Source organism: Ostrea edulis, chromosome 8 (assembly GCF_947568905.1).
Source record: "Ostrea edulis chromosome 8, xbOstEdul1.1, whole genome shotgun sequence".
Lineage (NCBI taxonomy): Eukaryota > Metazoa > Mollusca > Bivalvia > Ostreida > Ostreidae > Ostrea > Ostrea edulis.
The window spans coordinates 57,771,481-57,798,468 of record NC_079171.1 but is presented as its reverse complement, the minus strand read 5'-3'; the positions used below and the strand labels follow the sequence as shown (position 1 = coordinate 57,798,468).

General features: G+C 36.4%; 2 protein-coding genes across 5 annotated transcripts in view; both read right to left on the bottom strand.

The window, feature by feature from the left end:
- The window catches only part of LOC125661245 (uncharacterized), a 211,627-nt gene that overhangs the window by 128,536 nt on the left and 56,103 nt on the right, over nucleotides 1–26,988 (bottom strand). The gene's annotated exons all lie outside the window — the stretch shown is intronic.
- LOC125661240 (uncharacterized) lies at nucleotides 1,338–21,591 on the bottom strand. The gene is made up of 6 exons (XM_056146599.1): nucleotides 20,525–21,591; nucleotides 19,436–19,552; nucleotides 12,517–12,655; nucleotides 8,503–9,056; nucleotides 8,040–8,283; nucleotides 1,338–4,449 (listed from the first exon to the last, which is right to left on the bottom strand). Exons 1-4 carry the CDS (start codon nucleotides 20,903–20,905, stop codon nucleotides 8,701–8,703), a joined length of 993 nt encoding a protein of 330 aa, XP_056002574.1. The 5' UTR covers nucleotides 20,906–21,591; the 3' UTR covers nucleotides 1,338–4,449; nucleotides 8,040–8,283; nucleotides 8,503–8,700.

Below are 26,988 nucleotides of genomic sequence, written 5' to 3'. Positions count from 1 at the left end.
ACAGGTAAGCTAATGAACAACTCAAGAACAGGTGAGCTAATGAACACCTTATAAACAGGTGAGCTAATGAACACCTCATGAACAGGTGAGCTAATGAACACCTCATGAACAGGTGAGCTAATGAACACCTCATGAACAGGTGAGCTAATGAACACCTCATGAACAGGTGAGCTCATGAACAGGTGAGCTAATGAACATCTCATGAACAGGTGAGCTAATGAACACCATGAACAGGTGAACTAATGAACACCTTATAAACAGGTGAGCTAATGAACACCTCATGAACAGGTGAGCTAATGAACACCTCATGAACAGGTGAGCTAATGAACATCATGAACAGGTGAACTAATGGACACCTCATGAACAGGTAAGCTAATGAACATCTCATGAACAGGTGAGCTAATGAACATCTCATGAACAGGTGAGCTAATGAACACCATGAACAGGTGAGCTAATGAACACCTCATGAACAGGTGAGATAATGAACACCATGAACAGGTGAGCTAAAACACACCTCATAAACAGGTGAGCTAATGAACACCTTATGAACAGGTGAGCTAATGAACACCTCATGAACAGGTGAGCTAATGAACACCATGAACAGGTGAGCTAATGAACACCTTATGAACAGGTGAGATAATGAACACCATGAACAGGTGAGCTAAAACACACCTCATAAACAGGTGAGCTAATGAACACCTTATGAACAGGTGAGCTAATGAACACCTCATGAACAGGTGAGCTAATGAACACCTCATGAACAGGTGAGCTAATGAACATCATGAACAGGTGAGCTAATGGACACCTCATGAACAGGTGAGCTAATGAACACCTCATGAACAGGTGAGCTAATGAACACCTCATGAACAGGTGAGCTAATGGACACCTCATGAACAGGTAAGCTAATGAACATCTCATGAACAGGTGAGCTAATGAACACCATGAACAGGTAAGCTAATGAACAACTCAAGAACAGGTGAGCTAATGAACACCTTATAAACAGGTGAGCTAATGAACACCTCATGAACAGCTGAGCTAATGAACACCTCATGAGCTAATGAACACTTCATGAAGAGGTGAGCTAATGAACACCTTATTAACAGGTGAGCTAATGAACACCTCATGAAGAGAGAAACAAATAAACACACGACATAAACAGTTGAGGTAATAACATCAGCATACGAATATTTCAAGGCACAATTTTGGCTCCATTACACTCAGAATTTCAAGGATCCTCCCCTGATCATAACCTCCAACCCTCCTCCATCAACAGTTACTAAAACCCAGCCCAACATTCTTATCGTTCCTCCTATCATATCATAATTAAACCAAAGTTATATCAATGTCATAGTTTTATTGTGTAAAAAGGCATATCATTTACTGTACATACATACATGTATACAAAATAAATATAATGATACTAAAAGTTTTCAATCATAAAATCAAATTTCAATATGACCCACTTCAGAAGTGAGCTCCATATCCTAATTAATGTAATTATAAAAGAATACAGCAAAACTCATAGAAATTAGAGGGTGGAACTGCCTCTTGATAGTTCTGTACTATAATAGAACATGGAATGACATACACGTTATTATCATGTCTGAAATTGAGGAAGTTCCTGGTTGTGGAAGAGTTGTCTTTCCTTACGATTGCATACTTTGTCATAATTGTGAAAAGAGTGGCTTGAATGTTTAGATAAAACTGTACGTACAAGTCCAATGACAAGATTTCCTGCAACAAATTCATGTTATAAACTTTTCCTTAAAGAAAATTGTGAACACGGGTTTGCTGAATCAGAATGATCACATCAATGTTGAATAAATATACCTGCATCTCATTGAAAGCATTGCCATGACATATATACTCCAGCTCAAGGCTTCAGCACCATTTTTAGTGTTAAATCAAGCAAACTAGCATGGTGCCACACCATGCCCTTCTTGGCTGGCGTCATGCCCTTTTTAATTGCACCATGCCCTTTCTTCTCTAATTTTTAAAAATATTTAATATAAGCTGTTGTTTTTGTTTTTTTTAAGTTAATTGAAAAGTTTAAAATCAAGGTAGCAGGTATTAACTTTTAAAGAGGCTAAATGATTATTCTATCACTATCATAGTATGATAGAATAAAAGTGCCCCGAAATTGTCTTGCCGCTAAGAAAAGTGCCCTTTAGAACATATGATATGTGTGCCCTCTCTAGATTTAACACTAATTTTACAACAGTCTGCTGACCTTTTCACGGTATGACAGCGATTTTGTACATTCTCACATCACTAGACAGCTTACAAGTGTACAGAGAATTCAGTAAATACATCAGGGACATTCTCACATCACCAGACAGCTTACAAGTGTACAGAGAATTCAGTAAATACACCAGGGACATTCTCACATCACCAGACAACTTACAAGTGTACAGAGAATTCAGTAAATACACCAGGGACATTCTCACATCATCAGACAGCTTACAAGTGTACAGAGAATTCAGTAAATACACCAGGGACATTCTCACATCATCAGACAGCTTACAAGTGTACAGAAAATTCAGTAAATACACCAGGGACATTCTCACATCATCAGACAGCTTACAAGTGTACAGAGAATTCAGTAAATACACCAGGGACATTCTCACATCACCAGACAGCTTACAAGTGTACAGAGAATTCAGTAAATACACCTGGGACATTCTCACATCATCAGACAGCTTACAAGTGTACAGAGAATTCAGTAAATACACCAGGGACATTCTCACATCACCAGACAACTTACAAGTGTACAGAGAATTCAGTAAATACATAACCATGATAGATGCTCATTCAAAAATCAAAATTTAATACAGCATGTAGATTATTTGACAAATGATATATAAAAACATTTATAAATTCAAAATATACTATGATGATACATTAAAAACTGCTTAGTCCTTTAAAGGCATGCATGTCATGATCAGCACTTTTCAAATTCAAAATAAAAATTTTGAAACTGTACAAGAGACCTCAGAATGTTTGTTTTAAATGTCTTGAGAAAATATAACTTACATCTTCACATTCCTGTGAAAGTAAACATGACACAGACACAGCATGAATCAACGACTGCAGAGTATTTACAATGCGGGGTCGTTACATGACACAGCATGAATCAACGACTGCTGAGTGTTTACAATGCGGGGGCGTAAAATGACAGCATAAATCAACGACTACTGAGTATTTACAATGTGGGGGCGTACAATGTCACAGCATGAATCAACGACTACTGAGTATTTACAATGTGGGGGCGTAAAATGACACAGCATGAATCAACGACTGCTGAGTATTTACAATGTGGGGGCGTAAAATGACACAGCACGAATCATCGACTACTGAGTATTTACAATGCGGGGGCGTAAAATGACACAGCATGAATCAATGACTACTCAGTATTTACAATGCAGGGGTGTAAAATGACACAGCATGAATCAACGACTACTGAGTATTTACAATGCGGGGACTTAAAATGACACAGCATGAATCAACGACTACTGAGTATTTACAACGAAGGGGGTATAAAATGACACAGCATGAATCAACGACTACTGAGTGTTTACAATGCAGGGACATAAAATGACACAGCATGAATCAACGACTGCTGAGTATTTACAATGCAGGGGTGTAAAATGCCACAAGTGATAAAAGCAGTATATAAATATATTGTACAATTGGATTCATAAAATGTAAAATAAGGAATATGAAATAAAATACAAATGTATTGCATAAGGTAAGAAATAAACAAACATATGCAAACTAGTTTTGGTTGTGATCTCCGACATAAATTAGTACAATACATACATATTCTTATATGGAATGATTAAATGTGGGAGCACATCTGTTGCCATCTACAGCCATACAGCACTTTAATTTCCCGCAATGTAATTGTCGGTTGTTTTTTCCCGCCTACCACTCGCATTATAATCTGCCAGTGATTTTTTTTGCCCAGCCTACCACTAGTATTTAAATCTTTCAGTGATTTTTTGCCCTGCCCACCCCTAGCATTTAAATCTCCATTGATTTTTTTTGTCCCGCTCACCACTAGCATTTAAATCTTCCAGTGATTTTTTGTCTCACCTACCACTAGCACTTAAATCTCCCAGTGCTTTTTTTTCCGCCCCGCCTACCACTGACATTTAAATCTCACAGTGATTTTTTGCCCCACCTACAACTTGCATTTAAATCTCCTACAATTTAAACCCTATTGTTATCAAGATACAAAACTGGTTCCACATCATCACTGACGTCATAATCTGCATGGAAGTGGCCCCATCGATGATAGTCAATATCGTATAATCTGCTTGGAAGTGGCCCCATCGGTGATTGTCAATATTATGATGAACAATAGTCAACTCGGAGATATCCGTCGTCTACTGTACAAATAGCAGAGTGAAGGAAAACGCGACCAATGTGATGGTGTCCTCTAGAGAGCTGAAAAAGAATGAGTACTGTTATAATCCATGTTATTATCCTTCAGAATAATACAGTAAATTTCATTGGTCGAGGGCTGGTCACGTGGAGGGAGATAATTCGAGATGTCTCCCTCACGCGCAGGGTGACAACTGTGTTGTCTCCCTCTAGAAGATAACTTCTAATGGCACAAGCGAGAAAGTTCTAGGCTATAAAAAAATTAATTGAAAATATGCGGGATCGTTAATCATAAACTTCAGTGCCAACATTAACACTCGCAAATAACAATCGAGAAGAAAACAAGAGATGTTTGTAAAACACATATGCCCCCCCCCCCCCCCCCCCCCCCCCCCCCCCCCCCCCCCCGGTGCAAAATTGAAAAGGGTTATAAACACACATCATTTAATTGAGAGTAGTATCATCAATTCAAAATATTGAGCAGACAATATCTTCCTATGTCAAGTGTGGATTGACCATGTAACCTAAAATTCAATAGGGGTCATCAACTCCTGAAGATGTACCAGTGTATCAAGTTTGATGTCTTTCAAGCAAAGGGTTCTCAAGATATTGAGCGGACAGTATATTCCAATGTCCAGTTTGACCCTTGACCTTGTGACCTCAAAATCAATAGGGGTCATTTTCTTTTAAAGATATACCAGTGTACCAAGTTTAATGTCTGTCAAGCAAAGGATTCTCGAGACATTGAGTGGTCAATATATTCCTATGTCCAGTTTGACCCTTGACCTTTGACCATGTGACCTCAAAATCAATAGGGGTCATCTACTCCTTAAGATGTACCAGTGTACCAAGTCTGATGTCTGTGAAGCAAAGGGTTCTCAAGATATTGAGCGGACAGTATATTCCTATGTCCAGAGTAGATTGACCCTTGACCTTTAACCTTTTGACCTGAAAAACAATAAGGGTCCTCTTCTTTAAATAACCAACCCATATATGAAATATCATTACGATCAAGTGAATGGTTCTCAAGATATTGAGCGGACAACATGTGGTGTACCGACCGACCGACGGATGCAAACCAATATGCCCCTCTTTTTTGAAGGGGGGCATAAAAAAGATACATGGTAAAAGTCAATAAATGTGTGATATTTTTTTTTAACATTCAGATTCTTCAGGATAATAAAACTATTATGGACTGTTTAGCAGGGAGACATCACAAATTATCAGGTCTGAGTAGGGTTATAGATTTTTCCTATATATTTGTATGTAAAACTTTGATCCCCCTTTGTGGCCCCATCCTACCCCCAGGGACCATGATTTGAACAAACTTGAATCTGCACTATGTCAGAAAGCTTTCATGTAAATATCAGCTTTTCTGGCTCAGTGGTTCTTGAGAAGAAGATTTTTAAAGATTTTTCCTATATATTTGTATGTAAAACTTTGATCCCCTATTGTGGCCCCATCCTACCACAGGGGGCCATGATTTGAACAAACTTAACTCTGCTCTATGTTAGGAAGCTTTTCATGTAAATATCAGCTTTTCTGGCTCAGTTTTTCTTGAGAAGAAGATTTTTAAAGATTTTCTCTTTATATTTGTATGTAAAACTTTGAACCCCTATTGTGGCCCCATCCTACCCCCGGGGCCATCATTTTAACAAACTTGAATTTGCACTATATCAGGACGATTTCATGTAAATATCAGCTTTTCTGGCTCAGTGGTTCTTGAGAAGAAGATTTTTAAAGAATGTCCCTATATATTTGTATGTAAAACTTTGATCCCCAATTGTAGCCCCATCTGACCCCCGGCGGCCATGATTTTAACAATTTAGAATCTGCATTATGTCAGAAAGCTTTCATATAAATCTCAGCTTTTCTTGCTCAGTGGTTCTTGAGAAGAAGATTTTTAAAGATTTTTCCTAAATATATGTATATAAAACTTTGATCCCCCTTGTGGCCCCATCCTAGCCCCGGAGGGCCATCATTTTAACAAACTTGAATCTGTATTATATCAGGAAGCTATCATATAAATTTTAGCTTTTCTGGCTCAGTGGTTCTTGAGAGGAAGATTTTTAAAGATTTTCCTATATATTGTATGTAAAACTTTGATCCCCCTTGTGGCCCCACCCGACCCCCGGGGGCCATGATTTTAACAAACTTGAATTTGCACTATATCAGAAAGCTTTCATGTAAATCTCAGCTTTTCTGGCTCAGTGGTTCTTGAGAAGATTTTTTAAAAAATTTCCTATATATTTGTATGTAAAACTTTGATCCCTTATTGTGGCTCCATCCGACCCCCGGGAGCCATGATTTTAACAATTTAGAATCTGCACTATATCAGGAAGCTTTCATATAAATCTCAGCTTTTCTGGCTCAGTGGTTCTTGAGAAGAAGATTTTAAAAAAAAATTCCTATATATCTGTATATAAAACTTTGATCCCCTATTGTGGCCCCATCCGACCTCCGGGGGCCAGGATTTTAACAATTTAGAATCTGCACTATATCAGGAAGCTTTCATATAAATCTCAGCTTTTCTGGCTCAGTGGTTCTTGAAAAGAAGATTTTTAAAGATTTTTCCTATATATTTGTATGTAAAACTTTGATCTCCTATTGTGGCCCCATCTGACCCCCGGGGGCCATGATTTTAACAATTTAGAATCTACACTATATCAGGAAGCTTTCATATAAATTTCAGGTCTTCTGGCTCATTGGTTCTTGAGAAGATTTTAAAAAAATTTTCCTATATATTTGTATGTAAAACTTTGATCCCCTATTGTGGCCCCATCCGACCCCCGGGGGCCATGATTTTTACAATTTAGAATCTGCACTACCTAATAAAGCTTATCTATAAATTTCATCTTTTCTGGCCCAGTGGTTCTTGAGAAGAAGATTTTTAAAAGATACCACCAAAATTTCACATATTCTTAATTATCTCCCCTTGAAAAATGGCATGACCCTTCATTTGAACAAATCTGAATTCCCTTCACCCAAGGATGCTTTGTGGCAAGTTTGGTTGAATTTGGCCCAGTGGTTCTGGAGAAGAAGTCAAAAATGTGTAAAGTTTACAGACGGACGACGGACAAAATGTGATCAGAAAAGCTCACTTGAACCTTCGGTTCAGGTGAGCTAAAAATAATAGCCCCAGCTTAAATAGTTCAAGATATAATTTTAAAGATTTTTCCTATATATATATATATATTAGCATATAAAACTTTGATCACCTATCATGGCGCCACCTTACCCCCGGGGTCCATGATTTGAACACACTTGAATCTACTCTATGATAGGAAGCTTTAATGTAAATTTCAACTTTTCTGGTCCAGTGGTTCTTCAGAAGATTTTTAAATGACCCCACCCCCTATATAACTAGCCTCAGGGGTTAAGAGGTGGACAGACTTGAATCTACAAGACATATCTATACCTATACCAATACTTCCCTTTAACATACATCATTGTACACTTTATAGTGATTACTTCCCTTTAACATACATCATTGTACACTTTATAGTGATTACTTCCCTTTAACATACATCATTGTACACTTTATAGTGATTACTTCCCTTTAACATGCATCATTGTACATTTTATAGTGATTACTTCCCTTTAACATACATCATTGTACATTTTATAGTGATTACAAGGACCGGTATGCTTACTCTAGTGTACTTTGGGAGGGACACCGTGGTTCTTCTTTGGGCGGGACACCGCAGTTCCTCTTTGGGTGGGACACCACGGTTCCTCTTTGTGCGGGACACCACAGTTCCTCTTTGGGTGGGACATGGCGGTTCCTCTTTGAGTCCTGAGGTGTCTTTTCAGGAAGCCGGGCGTAGGACAGGTTTTATTACAGATGTAACACGAATATTCCCTCTCCTTCTCTCCACTGTGAGTTTGTTTATGTACCTTCAATGATTAGGGGACATTATATGGACTTACATATGGTTCCTGAGAGAACATTTTGGGAAAATATACAAACATGTTGCTGAGGAAAATTTTAAACTCTCTTTGCAATTGTGGTCATACACTGACAAACACGTAACAGACATTATTCTACACCATATGTTCAATCTTCACAATAAAAAAATAAATATAGAACAAAAGATTTATATATGAATTTCTTACTCTCAATGGTTCATGATGATTGATGTTCTCACAGGTTTTCTATTCTTACTTCTCAGATGGGAAATTTTCTAGCTGTGTGTTACAGGTATCAGATGTCTTGTGTGTTTGTAAAGACTGAGAAAAGGCTGAATTTTCTATCTCTGTGACAGGATCAGAAATCTTGTCTGTATCTTCAGGAACTTCAATCCCAAAATTCCCCTAACACAAGGCCACCATTTCTGTCATTCCTGACGGCTCCTCTGCATTGTCTATATAGACAATGTATGAAGAATCCGTCGGCTCACTCTTCACAGCGATGAGATCTGACGGATCCATGGGATCACTTTCCATGTGAGACTCTTGATAAATTGGATCGTAACTTTGAGAGGAAGAATCCGACGGATGTACGGATGAGGACTGTATGCCGGATGTTCTTTTCCATTTCTTAGCAGGTGAATATAGTTCCTCCTCAAAATCATGGACAGCTGCACGACCCCGTTTTGACCTTGACCTTTTCAGGGGACATTTTTCTCCATCAGTTGTATATGTCTCTTGCATGCCATTAAAGGGGGTATCTACTTGTGGAAATTTACATGAAATACATTAGTTAGATTTACTCCTAAACAGTCTAGAATTTCCCACACACACCCTCCTTAATAATCCGATTTTAAACCTCTACTATACAACCTGGCCATTTGGGAGCTGGGGGGGGGGGGGGGGGGGGGTAGGGAAATCTTATTATGATTTTGATTAATTTTAGAATTCATGTTAAAATTATTTTTTTTAGTACAAGATGAAAACAAGAGGTACTGTGAGCAATCCTCACTAAGAATACCCCCCGCTTACCCCAATTTCCCAAAGTTTGTTGGTAATAGGTATAAACTACCTCTTTTCTGAGTGTAAAAAACAAATGGCATGACTAACCGAACCATATTGCTACTTGGATGTCCAGTGCGCATGACCTTTGACCCAAAAATCAATAGGGAATATCTTCATCCCATGGGTAGTCCATATGCATGATATGGTGACTGTAGGTCGAAAGGATAACGCTTTAGAGCCCGGAAACCATATTGCTACTTCGATGTCCAGTGCGTGTGACCTTTGACCTTTTGACCCCAAAATCGATAGGGAACATCTTCATCCCATGGGTAGTCCATATGTATGATATGGTGACTGTAGGTGGAAAGGATAACGCTTTAGAGCCCGGAAACCATATTGCTACTTCGATGTCCAGTGCGCTTGACCTTTGACCTTTTGACCCCAAAATCAATAGGGAACATCTTCATCCCATGGGTAGTCCATATATATGATATGGTGACGGTAGGTGGAAAGGATAATGCTTTAGAGCCCGGAAACCATTGCGTCTACAGACGGATGGACGGACGGACAGACGGACAACCCGATTCCAGTATACCCCCCCCCCCCCACAACTTGTTGCGGGGGTATAATTAGCTTTAATTTGTAGTCAATATTTGACACCATCAGATAAGGACAGATCCAGAAAATGTTCAAAACGAGGCTGAAACCCCAAAATCATATACATGTGTATAGTACTTTTTCGCCACAAAAAAGAGGGGCGGGGGGATAGAGTCCCACCAACTATACAAAATAAACTAGTTTTATTTAAAATCATCAACTAAAATGATGGGGGTTCAGTTCTCACATTTGGAAAATTTTGTTTCAAAAACTAGCATATTGCTGGTTGTCTTGATATCTCGAGTTGTCTAGATCGCTACACAGAGGCTAAAAACCAGATTTGTTGATTCCTAATGAATTACTTTAAAGTCTGAAGGTGGCTCATTACACTATAATTCCATTCAATGGTTCATTTAAACACCTTGCATGAATCATGATTTCACAAAGGAAAGACTTATAAAACAAGCTCACAATTATTTCATGATTTTTGGTGATTTTCTCTGGAATGATAAACAAGAGGCCCATGGGCCACATCGCTCACCTGAGTCACCTTGGCTAATATTTAAAGATGTTTCCTATTCACATGTAAAACTTTGATTCCTATTGTGGCCACAACCTACTCCTGGGGGTCATGATTTTTACAAAATTGAATCTGCACTATGTCTTGAAGCTTTCATGTAAATGTAAACTTTCCTGGCCAGTGATTTTTAAGAAGATTTTTAATGATTTTCCCTATATATTTGTATGTAAAATTTTGTTCCCCTACGGTGGCCCCATATTACCCCTGGGGACCATGATTTTTACAAACTTTAATCTGCACTATATCAGGAAGCTTTTGTGCAAATGTAAACTTGATTGGCCTAATGGTTCGTAAGGTAAATTTTTTTAAAGATTTTTTCTATTAATTAGTTATGTAAAACTTTGATCCCCTATTGTGGCCCCATCCTAATCCCAGGGGTCATGAGTTTCACAAACTTGAATCTGCACTATGTCAGGAAGTGCTTTCATCTAAATCTCAACTTTTCTGGCTCAGTGGTTCTTGAGAAGATTTTTCAAGATTTCCCCTATATATTTGCATGTAAAACTTTGATCCCCTATTGTCGCCTCATCTTACTCCCAGGGGTCGTGATTTTAACAAACTTGAATCTACACTATGTCAGGAAGCTTTCATGTACTAAATTTCAGCTTTTCTGACCCAGTAGTTTTAGAGAAGATTTTTAAAGATTTTCCCTATATATTTGTATGTATAACTTTGATCCTCTATTTTGGCCCCATCCAACACCCAGGGGCCATGATTTTAACAAAGTTGAATCTGCTTTATGTCAGGAAGATTTCATATAAATTTCCGCTCTTCTGGTCCAGTGGTTCTTGAGAAGAAGATTTTTAAATGACCCCACCCTATTTTTGTGATTATCTCCCCTTTGAAGGGGGCATGGCCCTTCATTTGAACAAACTTGAAAGCCCTTCACACATGGATACTTTTGGCCAAGTTTGATTATAATTGGCTCAGTGGTTCTGGAGAGGAAGTCGAAAATGTAAAGAGTTTACAGAAGGACGGATGGTAAGACAGACAGACAACAGACAACAGGCAATTAGAAAAGCTCACTTGAGCTTTCAGATCAGGTGAGCTAAAAAGGTTGGTTGGTTGTATATTGTATGTTTCACTCAAGAATTTTTCACTTATATGGAGACGTCACCGTTGCCAGTGAATGGCTGCAAAATTTAGACCTATGCTTGGCACCTAAGGCTTTTGAGCAGGAAGGGATCTTTATTGTGCCACACCTGCTGTGACATGGGGCCTCGGTTTATGCAGTCTCATCATCAGGATCTCCCTATTTAGTCACCTCTTACAACAAGCAAGGGATACTGAGGACCTATTCTAACCCTGATCCCCATAGGACAATAAACACATCACTCACCTGAGTCACCTTGGACCATATTTAAAATTTCCCCCGATATATTTGCTTGTAAAACTTTGATCTCTTTTGTGATTATCTTCCTCTTTGAAGAGGACATGGCCCCTCATTTGAACAAACTTGAAAGCCCTTAACCCAAGGATGATTTTTGCCAAGTTTGGTTGAAATTGGCCCAGTGGTTCTGGCAAAGAAGTCGAAATGTAAAAAGTTTATGGACGGACAGACAGACGTACAACAGGCAATCAGAAAAGCTCACTACATGTAAGTAATTAAATATAATTAATCAAATAAAAATAAGATAAATAAAAATCAAATAAATTGGACACAATTTTGGTGCAATAAACCCAGATTAATGATGTAATATTCTTGATAATAGAGTTGTGAAAAAGAATTGTTTTTTTTTTTATGTATTCCTTAGGTCAGTACATAATATCTCATTCTACTCTATAAATGAAAGGCCTCTTATTTATTGTTTAGAATACATATAACATCAGAGAGAACCCTAACAAAAGGAAAGAAGAGGATATATATATAGATGTTATTGTACAATAAATATTTTGAAATGAAAACTTTAAAACCTACGTAATCTACTGAAAACATATGCAGTTGAATGAAATAGAAAGAAAAATATTAAAATTTCAAAATATAATCGATATGGTCTTCTCTAAATCAGTGGTCAGATCAATAAAAACACGGATGTTACCGAGAGAAGCTGAGACATCCCCACAAAGGACAAAAGATTCTGCCTGTTCTAGACGGTCCTGTCGTCTCTTCTCTCTTTTTCTCATTCTGTCCAACACCATCTTTTCCCTAAAGTTGCGCTTTCCTTTTCGCTTAGGCATCTACAAAACAAAAATCACTTACAATCATATCTAAATCTTAGAAATCTACAAAACCACAATCACTTACAATCACAAACATCTACAAAACCGTGATCACTGACAAACAAACATCCACAAAACCACAATCACAAACATCTACAGAACCGTGATCACTGACAATCAAACATCTACAAAACCACAATCACTTACAATCACAAACATCTACAAAACCATGATCACTGACAAACAAACATCCACAAAACCACACTCACTTACAATCGCAAACATCTACAAAACCGTGATAACTGACAATCAAACATCTACAAAACCACAATCACTTACAATCACAAACATCTACAAAACCATGATCACTGACAAACATCTACAAAACTACAATCACTTACAATCACAAACATCTACAAAACCATGATCACTGACAATCAAACATCTACAAAACCACAATCACTGACAATCACAAACATCTACAAAACCATGATTACTAACAAACATCCACAAAACCATGATCACTAACAATCACAAGCATCTACAAAACCATATTTACTGACAATAAAACATCTACAAAACCACGATCATTGTCACTCCCAAACAATGATCAATCATGATCACTAAAAATCTCCCAACAGAATTGTAAATCATTGAGTTACAATTTTATAATCATTGACTCATTATCAATTAATTATTGATTCACAATCAGATGCAAAATTCATTGCTTAAGAAATTAATTGTATTTTTAAAAAAACACACGAGGGAATGAACTGCAACACTTCATGCTGGTATACTTCATAAATCATTGTTAGCGTTTCATAAAAAGTATGTAAAGCACACTGTTCATACCATTATGCATCTTCAAACTTGACATCTATTTTGAAATTTACATTCTACGTTCATTTTTTGTTGCAATTCCCAGCCATTTAAATAGATGTACTATATTCATCGAGATTCATATGCATATTGTTCACATCTGCATCACATTCATAAGGAAATAATTATCACTATAGTCGGTACACATATCGAAGGAAAAAACATGGGAGTTGTAGATCTATATAATCTGATGTAAAGTCATTAATTCACATTCAGATGTACAGTTAATTAATCAACAATCTGAAATAAACTCAAGACCCCTGTATTACTAGCCAGGTGCTCTAACCACTGAGCTATCATGACCGGTCTATCTGAGACCACTGTATTACTAGTCAGGTGTTCTAACCATTGAGCTACTGTGACCGGTCTATCCGAGACCCCTGTATTACTAGTCAGGTGTTCTAACCATTGAGCTACCAAGACCGGTCTATCCGAGACCCCTGTATTACTAGTCAGGTGTTCTAACCATTGAGCTACCGTGACCGTTCTATCCGAGACCCCTGTATTACTAGTCAGGTGAGCTAACCATTGAGCTACTGTGACCGGTCTATCAGAGACCCCTGTAATACTAGTCAGGTGTTCTAACCATTGAGCTATTGTGACCGGTCTATCAGAGATCCCTGTATTACTAGTCAGGTGCTCTAACCATTGAGCTACCATGACCTGTCTATCAGAGACCCCTGTTGTACTAGTCAGGTGCTCTAACCATTGAGCTACCATGACCTGTCTATCAGAGACCCCTGTTGTACTAGTCAGGCGGCCGTTTCACTAATCGATCGTAGATCGAAAACGTAGGATTACGTTTAAGATCATTTGACTCGCACGTATACGAGCGTTTCACGAAACCTAACGAAGTCGTAACACTTACGATTGCGATTTACGTCTGACTTTTTAGAACTCTTTTCTCTATGGAGGTAGATTTAAAATTAATCCTACCATGGAAAGAAATATTCATTCATTATTTCTTCATGGTTTTAAACATATCAGTAACCCATGCAAGTTGTCAACAAAAATAATGGAAATTTTGAGCCCGATCTCTAGTGTAATGTAAAGAAAATTCCTAGAATGTTTAAACAATTGATAGAATAATTTTTATTGACTTTCATGTAACTAAAATTGGGGGGGGGGGGGGGGGTGATATAAGAAATAACATAAAAGATTTACATTTTAGAATTTTAAATGCCATGTATCGATCTGCTCATGTGAGCCAAATTTCCATCAATAAGTAAACTATCTTCAACGGATTAAAAAAAAAATGAATAAGAAAATGAAATTATATTGATAAAAGGAAATAATAAAATGAAAATAAAATTGCACACAAGCATAGGAAATTTTACCCTGCATCAAACCATGGATATGTACGTACTCCCGTATTTAATCATTGTTGTAAAATAAGCTGTAACACTAATGACATATCTATTCACTTATTTGTATAAATTTCAAACAAATCATGGGCTCAATTTGTCCCTATTGCTAAACATTAACTGCATGGTTCCTTGTTTACAATGGGAAGAAACAGTTTGACATAGAAAAACAGCACCGGGAGACAAACAAAAGATCGATGATTGATGATTTTAACACCTAATAAAAAATAATTTGCCATTTATATAATTTTCCAGGACTATTCAAGGACTTTTTGCAACAATACTGATTTCCATGACTTTTCAAGGTCTTTAATTTTCAAATTAAAATTCCATGACTTTTCAAGGATTCAAGGACCTGTACGAACCCTTTAATAATCAATTATATTACAAAAATGTTGTCAAGGGCAATAACTCCTTTGCTGGTATTTCTTTATTATACAAAGATTTCCTTGATATTTACAATTAATTCATATATATATTTATAAAGAAGCAGTTTTTTGAATCTGTTGAAATTAATATTTGGTCATTTCAATCACTTTTTATGCATTTCTATCGTGCTAATCAATGAAAATGCGAGATTTTTGATATTGATATAAACTTTTGCTTTTTCAGGTCTGACATCCTTAAAATGTGGCAACATAAATATTTTCTTCGGTTATTGATTAAATTCAGCAATATCAAGCAGAAATCAATACAAATTTCCTACTTTGAATCATTAATTTTGATAAGTCCCATGAGGGTGGAGCTTCCTTAATTCCGACATTCATCATTTGTAGGTGAAGGTTCGGAACTTAGACCTGCACTCGGAGTCGCAGGACGTAACATGAGGGCTCTTTATCATGTCAAATTTCAACGCCTACCACAGCATGGGACCTCAAGGTCTTATCCTCAAATCCCGTAACTCTCACACTTCTAAATGATCCCATGAGGATCGGGGTTAGAATAAGTTCTCAGTACCCCTTGCTTGTCCTAAGAGGTGACTAATGACTAAATGGGGTGGTCCTTCAGACGGGACCGCAAAAACTGAGGTCCCGTGTCACAATAAAGATCCCTCCCTGCTCAAAGGCCTAAGCACCGAGCAGAGGCCTAAATTTTGTAGCACTTCATCGGCAATGGTGACATCTCCATATGCCTGAAAAATTATCGTTGTACAATATACAGTAAATCAATCAATCACTTCTAAATGCCTGGTCTTTGGCGCAAATGATAAGTCTATTTTTTACACCTTAGGTTAGACAAGGCTAAGGTATAAGTGGAGCTTGAGCTCATGACCTCCCAATCATGAAGCAAAGGTCGGTACTTAAAGAAAGAAGTTAAATCAAATTACAAAATGCACCCTGGGGAGCTTAACTTTTTCAAATATTCAAAGAATAATAAAATATTACTGTATATAAAAAATTAATTGATGTAATTATATTGTATTTCCTAACTTTAAATTGAATTATAAAAGTATGTCCTTATTGAACTCGTAGCACTTGAGTGCGTCAATATAACGCCGTGCTCCCACTTTGTAATTCCTAAAGACGTGCAGATCACAATTCAAAATAGTAACAAGATTGCTTTATCAAAATAAAATAATGTGATTTCCACTTTAAATTTCATTATTTTTATTGATTTGTGTGTGTGTTGTCTTTTTCTTTCTTTCCGAAATGCACTCGTGACAATAGCTTGACATAGGGCCTAGTTGTCAACAATTTAACGTATCATAATTTGTCTAATCCAAAAATAAATAATGATTGCACTGATTATTTTAGAAAAACAGCACCAATTACAGATGTTTAAAGGAACAATATCACCAAACAGTTTGTAGACAGCGACCCATGCATATAAACGTTATTTACTCACAATATTGCTGATTTCATACACGCTTTACTCGATGTATTTGGATATTTACATCGTTATATGTGTGCACTGGTGGCGAAAACATGTAAAACTCGGAAAATTTGTCAACATGATTACATCGATTTAAATGTTGCCCATGGTAAATAAATTAGGCCCCTTAAAGTTGAGTTTTTAATAATATCTCGCAGTACTTTAACAATCCGAAGGGCGCATGTGACGTCACTGTACCACGTGACTACCTACCTTAGAGTACACATAAGGCCTTGTACTTTACTTTTCATATGAATTACAAGATAAGTAATACTTGCATGTAATGAGAATTTACTGCGTATGAATTTTTATTTTAGAAGGAAACAAATTTTAACAAGAGGTACTGTGAGCAATGCTCACTAAGAATACCCCCCGCTTAACCCAATCTCCCAAAGGGTGTTGGTAATAGGTATAAACTACCTCTTTTCTGAGTGTAAAAAACAAATGGCATGACAAACCGAACCATATTGCTACTTCGATGTCCAGTGCGCGTGACCTTTGACCTTTTGACCCCAAAACCGATAGGAAACATCTTCATCCCATGGGTAGTCCATATGTATGATATGGTGACTGTAGGTGGAAAGGATAACGCTTTAGAGCCCGGAAACCATATTGGTATTTCGATGTCCAGTGCACGTGATCTTTGACCTTTTGACCCCAAAATCGATAGGGAACATCTTCATCCCATGGGTAGTCCATATATATGATATGGTGACGGTAGGTGGAAAGGATAATGCTTTAGAGTCCGGAAACCATTGCGTCTTCAGACGGATGGACGGACAGACGGACAACCTGATTCCAGTATACCCCCCCCCCCCCCCACAACTTGTTGCGGGGGGTATAATAATTATGAGTCCAATGTACCCTAACTTCTGTCAATCTGCAAATTATGTGCATGCAAATGTGTGTCTGTGAGAAGGAGTTTTTTTAACAAACAAGAGGCCCACAGGCCTTATCGATCACTCGAGCACAAAGTATCACTACTCCCAAGGGCTATGGAATGTAGAAAATTTCCTGATCTGAATATTTAAGCTAAATTCTAATGTTCAGTAACAGTATAAAACAAGGCATGATCTTAATTTAGAGGTCAATAAATTAATAAAATTCTTAGTCCAATGCACATTCAAATTATTTCTGCCAGCCCAATATACCCTATATGGGGGCAAAGTTGTCGTGTGTGTAGCTTTAACAATACAAACTACAGTATATACTGTACATAATTGCTTGTTCTGGGCTATTACCTTTCTATGTCAAAACAAATGGAAAAATCGTTGAAATAAAACCCACCAGTAAATAATTGTGGGTGTACTGTCACATCTTCATAAATGTTTATCTGAGTAATTGGTGAAATAAAATGTCCCCAAGTAAATTACTTGGGTACCTTACAGTGCTCCCACTGGACCAGAATTCCCTTTCGCCACTTTTTTGGGGAGTGGCGCGGCACAAATAATCACATGCTTTACAATTATTTCCATCATATTATATATTATTTTATTCATTACACTTATTTTAGCATTTTGAATCAGTTACATTACTTAATCATATCCAGCTACCGTACCTAAACATTTCTTTCTGAAATAATAAGAAGTTGATTTGTTTGATAAATTCTATTATGAAAATCAAAATTCAGATAATAAATCATATAAATATAAACTTCATGATGCTACACCCCTCAGTGAAAACATTGTGTACATTGGCCGAAATGCAGATGTCACAAAACATCAAGCCCAATTTAGAGTCGTATCTCAACCATTCCCTATTAAATTTCCGTTTTTGTATGGAAGATTTTGCAATTTGGACAGAATCAGATGTTTGAGGAGGTGGGGTTGACTGTAAAGCCAAACATAGATATTTTTTTAATTTTAGACTGACTAGGGTCAGAAGCTACAAGTTTAGTGTCAAAATAGAATGGGGTGCATAGTCTTATGAGATTAGCATTTTTATACTGTTGCGCACCGAACTTCAAAGAACATTATTTATTAAAATTGCCATGTCCATATCAATGGTGACCGACCGCATTGTTTATGAAATATTCGAACTAAAATCAAACACATCAAAATCAAAATCTTGTAATCAACGAGTTTGGCCGCAAAAACAAACAATTGATGTATTCAGATATACATTATACACAATAATACGGCCAATTTAATTACCGGTCGGTTCTCTGGTTAAGAATTGACATTAATGTGGAGATGATAACACGATAATGAATAAGACTTTAAATGTTAAACAATTGACCACAGCAGGTTAAACAGCTGTCCGATGTACTTTATTACATAATCACCGACTTTTTTGCAGCCATAAATTACCTGAGGCTGTGACCAGCTCTGTGTGCACTGGAGCGACGCAAGATTTCTGGTCGCACGCGTTGACTGAATAAACAGATTTTGACTGCATAAACAAACAGGCGATAATGTGTCACTGACAAAGGGTTAAAAATACAATTTATTGCAAAAAGGGATTTTCGCCACTTTCAATTTTTTTCCGCCATTTTTGAAAAAAATTCGCCATTGGCGAAAATGGCGAAGCCCAGCTCGAGCACTGGTACCTTATATTTAGAGTTCTATACCTTTACTCGTTAATAGTAAATTTGACCCCAAGAGATGTAATTGCCTGTGTCAGCTACTACACAATAATTCATACAAAACGTGTTACAGTAATTTATACCATTTATTATACTCACTGTTTCACCTGGTTTTGGATTATCTACTTCCATCTTTTCAATCTCAGGTACTTCCATCCTATCCTCTGATACTGCCTTGCTAGTACTTTCATACCCTGGTATCAATTCTGATAATATCTACAAATTTAAACAAATATGCAAACACTCAAACTTCTCTTTCCCAGATTAATGCATGATAACAGACTATTCATATTCAAGTCAATCATCAATGGCAGCTTTGTTTTAATGCAATTCATACAACATACACAATATAACAAACTTTGATCCCGATGTAAAATGCATATTCTGATATATATACCACAATAACATGTCAGAACTAGTGAACGACTGCGAACAAAACAGGTGTATTACACAACACTATAACCTGATTGGTGAAATAAAATGTCCCCAAGTAAATACTGAAATAATTTGCAGTGGGGGATCCAGAAGGGGGGGGGGGGGGGAGGGGTATCCTGAAAGTCGGAACCCTCCTCTTTCATCAGAAAATTTTGCTAAAAAACACCCATACATATAAATGGTAGAACCCCCTTTAACAACTAAAATTTAATATCGGTAGAACCCCCTCCCTTTCCAAACTTCCTGGATCTGCCCATTATTTGTGTAAATTAAATTAGTGAAGAGGGGTTTCCATCATATGTCATTTTTGAAAATAATTTACTTTTCATTAATGAATAAATCCAAAGGATATACATGTAGGAGTTATAACAGGGGTTACAGGTCACCCACTCTACACCCCTCAGCCTTCACTTGATTAATCAGTATATGGTATCTTTCTAATGTTAACATTTAATCGTGTTGGAAAAATAATGTTGCCCACTAAAAGAGTAATAGAAGTCTACGTATATCTAAATTATGCAAAGTTCTTGACCACATTACTAAGAGAGGTCAGTGGATCTATATGACAGAATATGTTTAAACAGCAGTCTAATCCAGGGTCCTATTCAGATGGGGCATGTAAAACACTCATCAGATCGCACGTGTATTGTAACTTATAAAGTCAATAAAGCTAAATAAACGTTACAGACTACAATAAAAATTATCAACTTTCTTACCGATGGAATCTTCATAATAAAGTTACACACGACCTACCCTATTTTTCTCCAGCTTGACGGCAGCCTGGCGCTTGGGTTTAGACTTGGGCGAAGAGAGGAAGGCAAGGTTGGGGTCGCTCACTTTCCACTTAGGATAAAGCGATGGAATCGCACCACGGCAGAGGCGTTTTTTCGCAGGAATTCCAAATTCCCTCATCAGTGAAAACTGAGCCTCCAAACATTCGTCCGTGAAATGTGCACTACAAACAACAGTATGCTTTGACGGTCCTGTCCAGTCTGCACGGGTCAGTCTCACAAATCGAGTCCATGCTGCTCTCTGTCGCTTGTCCTTAGGGAAAACATGGACGGAAACGGTGTCCGAGGGTCTGTTGTTGCATCCTGCAACTACACACATGCGTCCCTTACTCTTACTTGCCATTTCTCTTCGAATATTTTCTTGTTTTCAGTCTTGCTGTGAAAAAAACCGACAATGATGGGTTGTGACATCAGATCCGGTATCACATTTTCAGTCTCGTTTTCGGTGGTATCGTAAAGGGTGGGCGGTAAATCTAGTACTGACGACTCCCGACTCCCGATGGTCCCGGATTGCGATGTTTTAAATATAATATTAAAACCGGCCAACAGAATTACTTCATACTTCTCGGGAACAATCTTTATGTCCAAATTGATTCACACAATTAAAAAAAACCTGTACGGAGTTTGAATCTAGTACTGTGTTATAAATACAAAAACCGAAAACGGACACTTTTCATTCAATGCATGATTTATAAAGATACTTAAAAAAAATTTAAAAGAAAAAACGATGTTGAATAAATCTTTATGTGTTACTAAAAGCATTTCTTCTTTTTCACAGTTTTAATGATTCCAAAATATACATGTAGGCCTATAGAGTGTACTGCCGACCCCTGACTCCCTGGTCCTGGATTGCGATCGATGGTTTATAGATAATATCAAAACCGACCAACAGAATAACTTCATTCTTCTCGGGAACAATCTTTATGTCCAAATTGATCCACACAATAAAAAAACCCAATTATATATAAATAAATTCTTAAACTTGAAATATCGCCTCCTCAAAAGTGGTCATTTAACCAATTTTCCACTTCGAATGAAAGTGAAAACCTTTACATAGCAAATTAGTTAATTACCATCTGATGCGAGGCAAGACGCATTGCCTATGAATTTTGAACAACAAATTCTAGGTGTAATAAATTTCCCGGGGGGGGGGGGGGTTAATGGGGGCAAATCAATAAAAAGAGATGACATTTCGAAATTTCAAGGGGGTGTTCTATTATTTAAGAGAAAATATGTTATTTAAAAATATTATATATTTGTATCTAAAATCAAATATTTTTATTATATTTTCTAAACTCGGGTTTGAATTTTCTTTCTTCCCCAGCAAAACAATATCTAATAAGAATTTTGAAGGACCAATTTTACATGTACAAAAAGAAATTAATTTATCTTGATTTTCTAATGATTAAAATTTACACATATTAAAGCTCAGAATTTGTTATATAACTGTTAATTAAATAATCAAAACATTGTTAAAAATCATATATCAACAAAATCATGTACATTTTGAATATTTTCTGTTATTATAAAAAGAATTAAATACTGTATCTTTTATTTTTATTCTTAAATAGAATTATTTTTTGCGATAAATAAACGTACATTGAACCAAAACAGAACACATGATTTAGTACGTTTGACTAAAAAACCATAACAAATAGGACAATATGTAGAATGGAATATTTCTTCAAGACACTTAGTAATAAATGTGTAATTAAAATTCATCAAATTAAATTTAATTTGTAATGAAGGCTCTGCGGTAGAACTACGTCCACGTCGTAGAATCGGGGAAAGTACATAATTTATGTGGCTAAGAGTTCTGCCATAATTTAGAAACACAAAGAATGCCTAATAATGGTAAATTTTATTAATTTTTAAAAGTAATTTGTTTCCGTTTTAATGGTATTTTTCTTTGGATCATATTGTGTTATGAGCTATTTGTTAACCGTACCTGTATCGGTGTCCGTTTTCGGTTTTTGTATTTATAACACAGTACTAGATTTACCGCTTTTGAGTAGGTGACATTTCAAGTTTAAGAATTTATACTTATTGACACGTGTCAATTACGATTAGTTTCAACATACTTGATATTTAGTTTTGTATTGGGGGGGGGGGGGGGGGGGGGGTGTCTTGGTGAGAACTATGCGAACTGTTCTCTCTAACATTGAACATTTGATCTCGCCCCTAAACAATTACTCTGACACGTGGTGTTCCACTCCGTATAAAGTTGTGAAATATCTTGGTGATAATGTGTATTCTATTCAACTCGCGGATGGATCTGGTCCAATAAAAAACGTCACTAGGAAGGAAATTTTAGACACCGGTGAAAAAGTGACCGCTAGTAGTGATGATTCCGAGACGGAGGATTCAGATAGTGATTACATTCCAGAACAAATACAAGAAGTGATCCAGGCTGAGGAGTCGTCGAGTCATCGCAAATCAGACGAAGAGTTCGTTGAACCAGAACAGCCGCGCCGGAGTAAACGAACAACGGCTGGAAAACATTCCAATCCGTTTAAATTACCGCAAAGTGTCGTGTCGTCAAACTCTTGTAATCAGATTTCGGTCCAGAATTCAAACTTTAAGGAACTTAGTGATGCTATTGTGAATCTTGGTGTTACATTAAGCGCAACCCTTAGTGATTCTTGGACTAAACAAAGTCAGAATAGAGACATAGTTTAGAGTGTCTTGTGCAGAAAGAAATATTGTATATATTTTTAAAATTTATTTTGATGTCAATGTTTACATATTTTTAGAGTTGAAGTAAATTTTCCCATTGCTGTGGTAAGCAATGATAAAAAGTTGGGAGATTTGTAAGGGGAGAACATTTTTTATAAAAAAAAAAAAAAAGAAATAAGTTGTATCAGATGGGATTCGAACCGGGTGCCGAGAGAAGGTCGCGTGTGATGGACGATAGGCATTAACCTCTGCGCCATTGAGACTCTGCAACTACTTAGATATTTTTGGTATTCTGTGTGTCTGATTAGTATTGTAAAATTAATTATAATTGACTTTGAAGAGTATTATATTCTATTAATTTTGGGTAAAAGTATCTCTTGTTGAGTTAAAATAATTTCGTGTAATATTTTTCACACTTATGAAGACGGTCAGTGATTGGTCAGTATGTGTAATAATAGAACCTGCTATTGGCGGTATTTTTGCACGAGATACAGAACAACAAAGACGTGTCTGATGTTGTGTAAGTTTTTGGTGATATATTTGTCATTTTCAAGTACACAATAATTTGTCAGTGAATATTTTGAGTGCATAGATTCACTATATCGTGTGCAAGGTATTGTAAGAGATTCTTTGCTAAACAATGCTGTTAGGAAGCAGAATTCAATATTTAGCATTTGCTTTAATCAGACATATAGAATTGAGAACTAGTTTGTAGCTTAATGTTTTCTATTTATACTTAATGGGAGAATATAATTGAGTTTTACATACATGCACTTCGGTGACACAACGGTGTTTGAGTTATATGTGTGTTTCAGTATATTTACAGTGTTTATTTTATTAATAGGTCTAAATGTAGGTGATCAATGTATTACGTTGACCTTGACCTGTCGTGGTGTCCATTTTTTGGGCCGGATATTGCGTGCCTTGTTTAGGTTTGTGAACTTTGCGTATTTGCAATTGCTATTTGTTCATGTTGCTAATTATGCATGTTTATAATACATGTACTACATATGAATCCTTGCATAGGAAATATGTTTGTATATATGATTGAGGTCAAGCAAATCTTGTACATTGGTTAAGTCACTAGAACAAATTATAATGTGTTTTTATTTATTTATATTTATAGGAGCACTGTCATTGATTCATTCATTGATTCATCATTGATTGATCACATTACACTACAACTGTGAATAAAAGGTGAAAAGAACTTGTGTGTTACAAAATTATTGGGTTTTCTTAATTGTGTGAATCAATTTGGACATAAAGATTGTTCCCGAGAAGTATGAAGTAATTCTGTTGGCCGGTTTTAATATTATCTTTAAAACATCGCAATCCGGGACCATCGGGAGTCGGGAGTCGGCAGTACTAGATTTACCGCCCACGTACGATGACTTCCGGGACTCTTTAACTAGACTTTTTGAAATCGGGGGTTAGATTTAAGTCTGTATTGTGGTTAATTATCGCAAAATTTCGGCGAACGAACTATTAGAATTAATTACTATAAGCATAAAGAAGACGAAATGCATGTAATGTTGTATACTTTGTTAAGATCATGATTTAGGTTCTAGGTTTTTCTGCAAATTTCGTTCCGGCCAAGGTTTGAATATGTGAACCGCGAACTTTTTATTTTACCTCGAACGACAGAAGGTATCACTAAGTTTCTGAGGATGGTGAAATATCTAAATAATGGATCAGAAAATGAGGAATAGAGGATAATAAGAAAATAGTGAGAGTCGTTCTTATTTAAGGCAAGGCAGTATCTGAGATACTTCTTACTGTAGGTCTAGCACCTAGTGTTTTGACGACAACTTCCTATGGATTGGTATCTTTTAAATATGCTATGGTGTACAGGTAGAATACACGATTTTAAAGGTGAGGTGTTTTTATATAACGATTTCCTATGGTATGTGACTGCAGTCAGGCACTTAGTAGTGTATCCCAGTTTTACACCTTTCCATAAATAGGGCGATAAGTGTGAAACTTGCTTTGATAACAATCGTAGAGACACCCGGCGTCTATCAGTAAATTACACACGACTTTCTAGCATTAAATTACATACGGCTTTCTAACATTAAATTACACACGGCTTTCTAGCATTAAATTACATACGGCTTTCTAGCATTGAAATACATACGGCTTTCTAGCATTAAATTACATACGGCTTTCTAGCATTAAATTACATACGGCTTTCTAGCATTTACCTGTTTATTGATTTGGTCTAAATGTTTTATTTATCTCATGACAGAGGTATGTTGTTACATTAATGTATAGTGATAAGAAATCGTTAAGTGTTTGAAAGCATGCGTGAGTATGGAGATTGACAACATATGATAATTTAAGAGTCCAGCAGTCATACCTGTAGGATCACGCTATTCTATGAGAAGATTGATTGTTTGAATTTATTATATTCTTAATTGAAAGTTGTCATAATATTTTCAAAACATTTACGTTTTAGTGATAAACATTGTTGTGTAATAGCAATGAAAGATTCGGTGAAATTCACCACTAATTTGATTACAAAGTCTTGTTTCATTGGGTCATTGCTTCTAGCGTCCACTTTCGAAAGATGAGGGATGATTATAGGTTAGCAATCTGCAGTAAGTTACAGCGTTTCTGGGCAGGCTATTTAAATATTTCTCAAATTTTCGTTCATCCTTTGCAGTCTGTAGTTCGTATGTTTTTTGGGTTTTGTTTTTTTTTTGTTGGGTTTTTGTTGTTGTTTTTTTTGGGGGGGGGGGTGGTTTTTGGTTTTTTTTTAAACAAAGTATAAAGGTCGGAATTCAATATATTTTTTAAGTGATGGAGTGAAATTTAGTTTTACATTTGCCTTCAATTTGGATTACAAGTATTATTGTGCCAAATGTTCAAGAGTCTGCAATTAATTATGAAGGATAATTTTGAGATTTTTCATAAGTTCTCTAAAGCGCTTTAAAATGTGAGAGAAAAGATAATATAAGATCGGTGTGCACATACATGTGAATAAACTATCCATAGTGTCAGAATTAAAATGTGTAATTATCATTATTCATAAATAGCGCCTATAATGTAATGATATAATTACCCTAATAACATACATAACAATTTAAAACAATCCTTAAGAAAACTTAAATACATGGAAAGTTTCAAAGTTTAGGCTACAAATCCCTGTGTATTATAAAAAGAAGGAAAGTCAAATCTTATCTATAATAATTGATTCTTAGAGGTGAATGTCAAAATACATAAAGTCCCTAACTCCGTATTTTACACAAGTAGGAGAAATAAGCATTATATCTTGCTCTAATATTGTACACACATAAAATAATGAATAACTGTATAGAGATTCCGATTTGATCATCTATATTTTTTTAAATAGAAATGCTAGTACGCGTTTCTTGAGAATTGTTGATATATATATCTTGGTTTGATTTTTGCAGCCTCTCCCTTCCTTCCCAAAATCGTGCATTAATTTTTTATTGGCTATTATATTTTTTTTTCAAGAAATCTACATTTTATTTCAAGAGGCCCGTGGGCCACATTGCTGACCTGCGTCACCTTAGCCCATATATATTTGCATGTAAAACCGTAGTCCCTATTGTGGCCCAAACCTACCCCTGGAGGACATGATTTTTACAAACTTGAATCTGCACTATGTCAGAAAGCTTTCACGTAAATGTCAACTTCTTTGGCCCAATGGTTCTTGAGAAGAAATTTTTTAAAGATTTTCCCTATATATTTGTATGTAAAACTTTCATCCCCTATTGTGACCCCAAC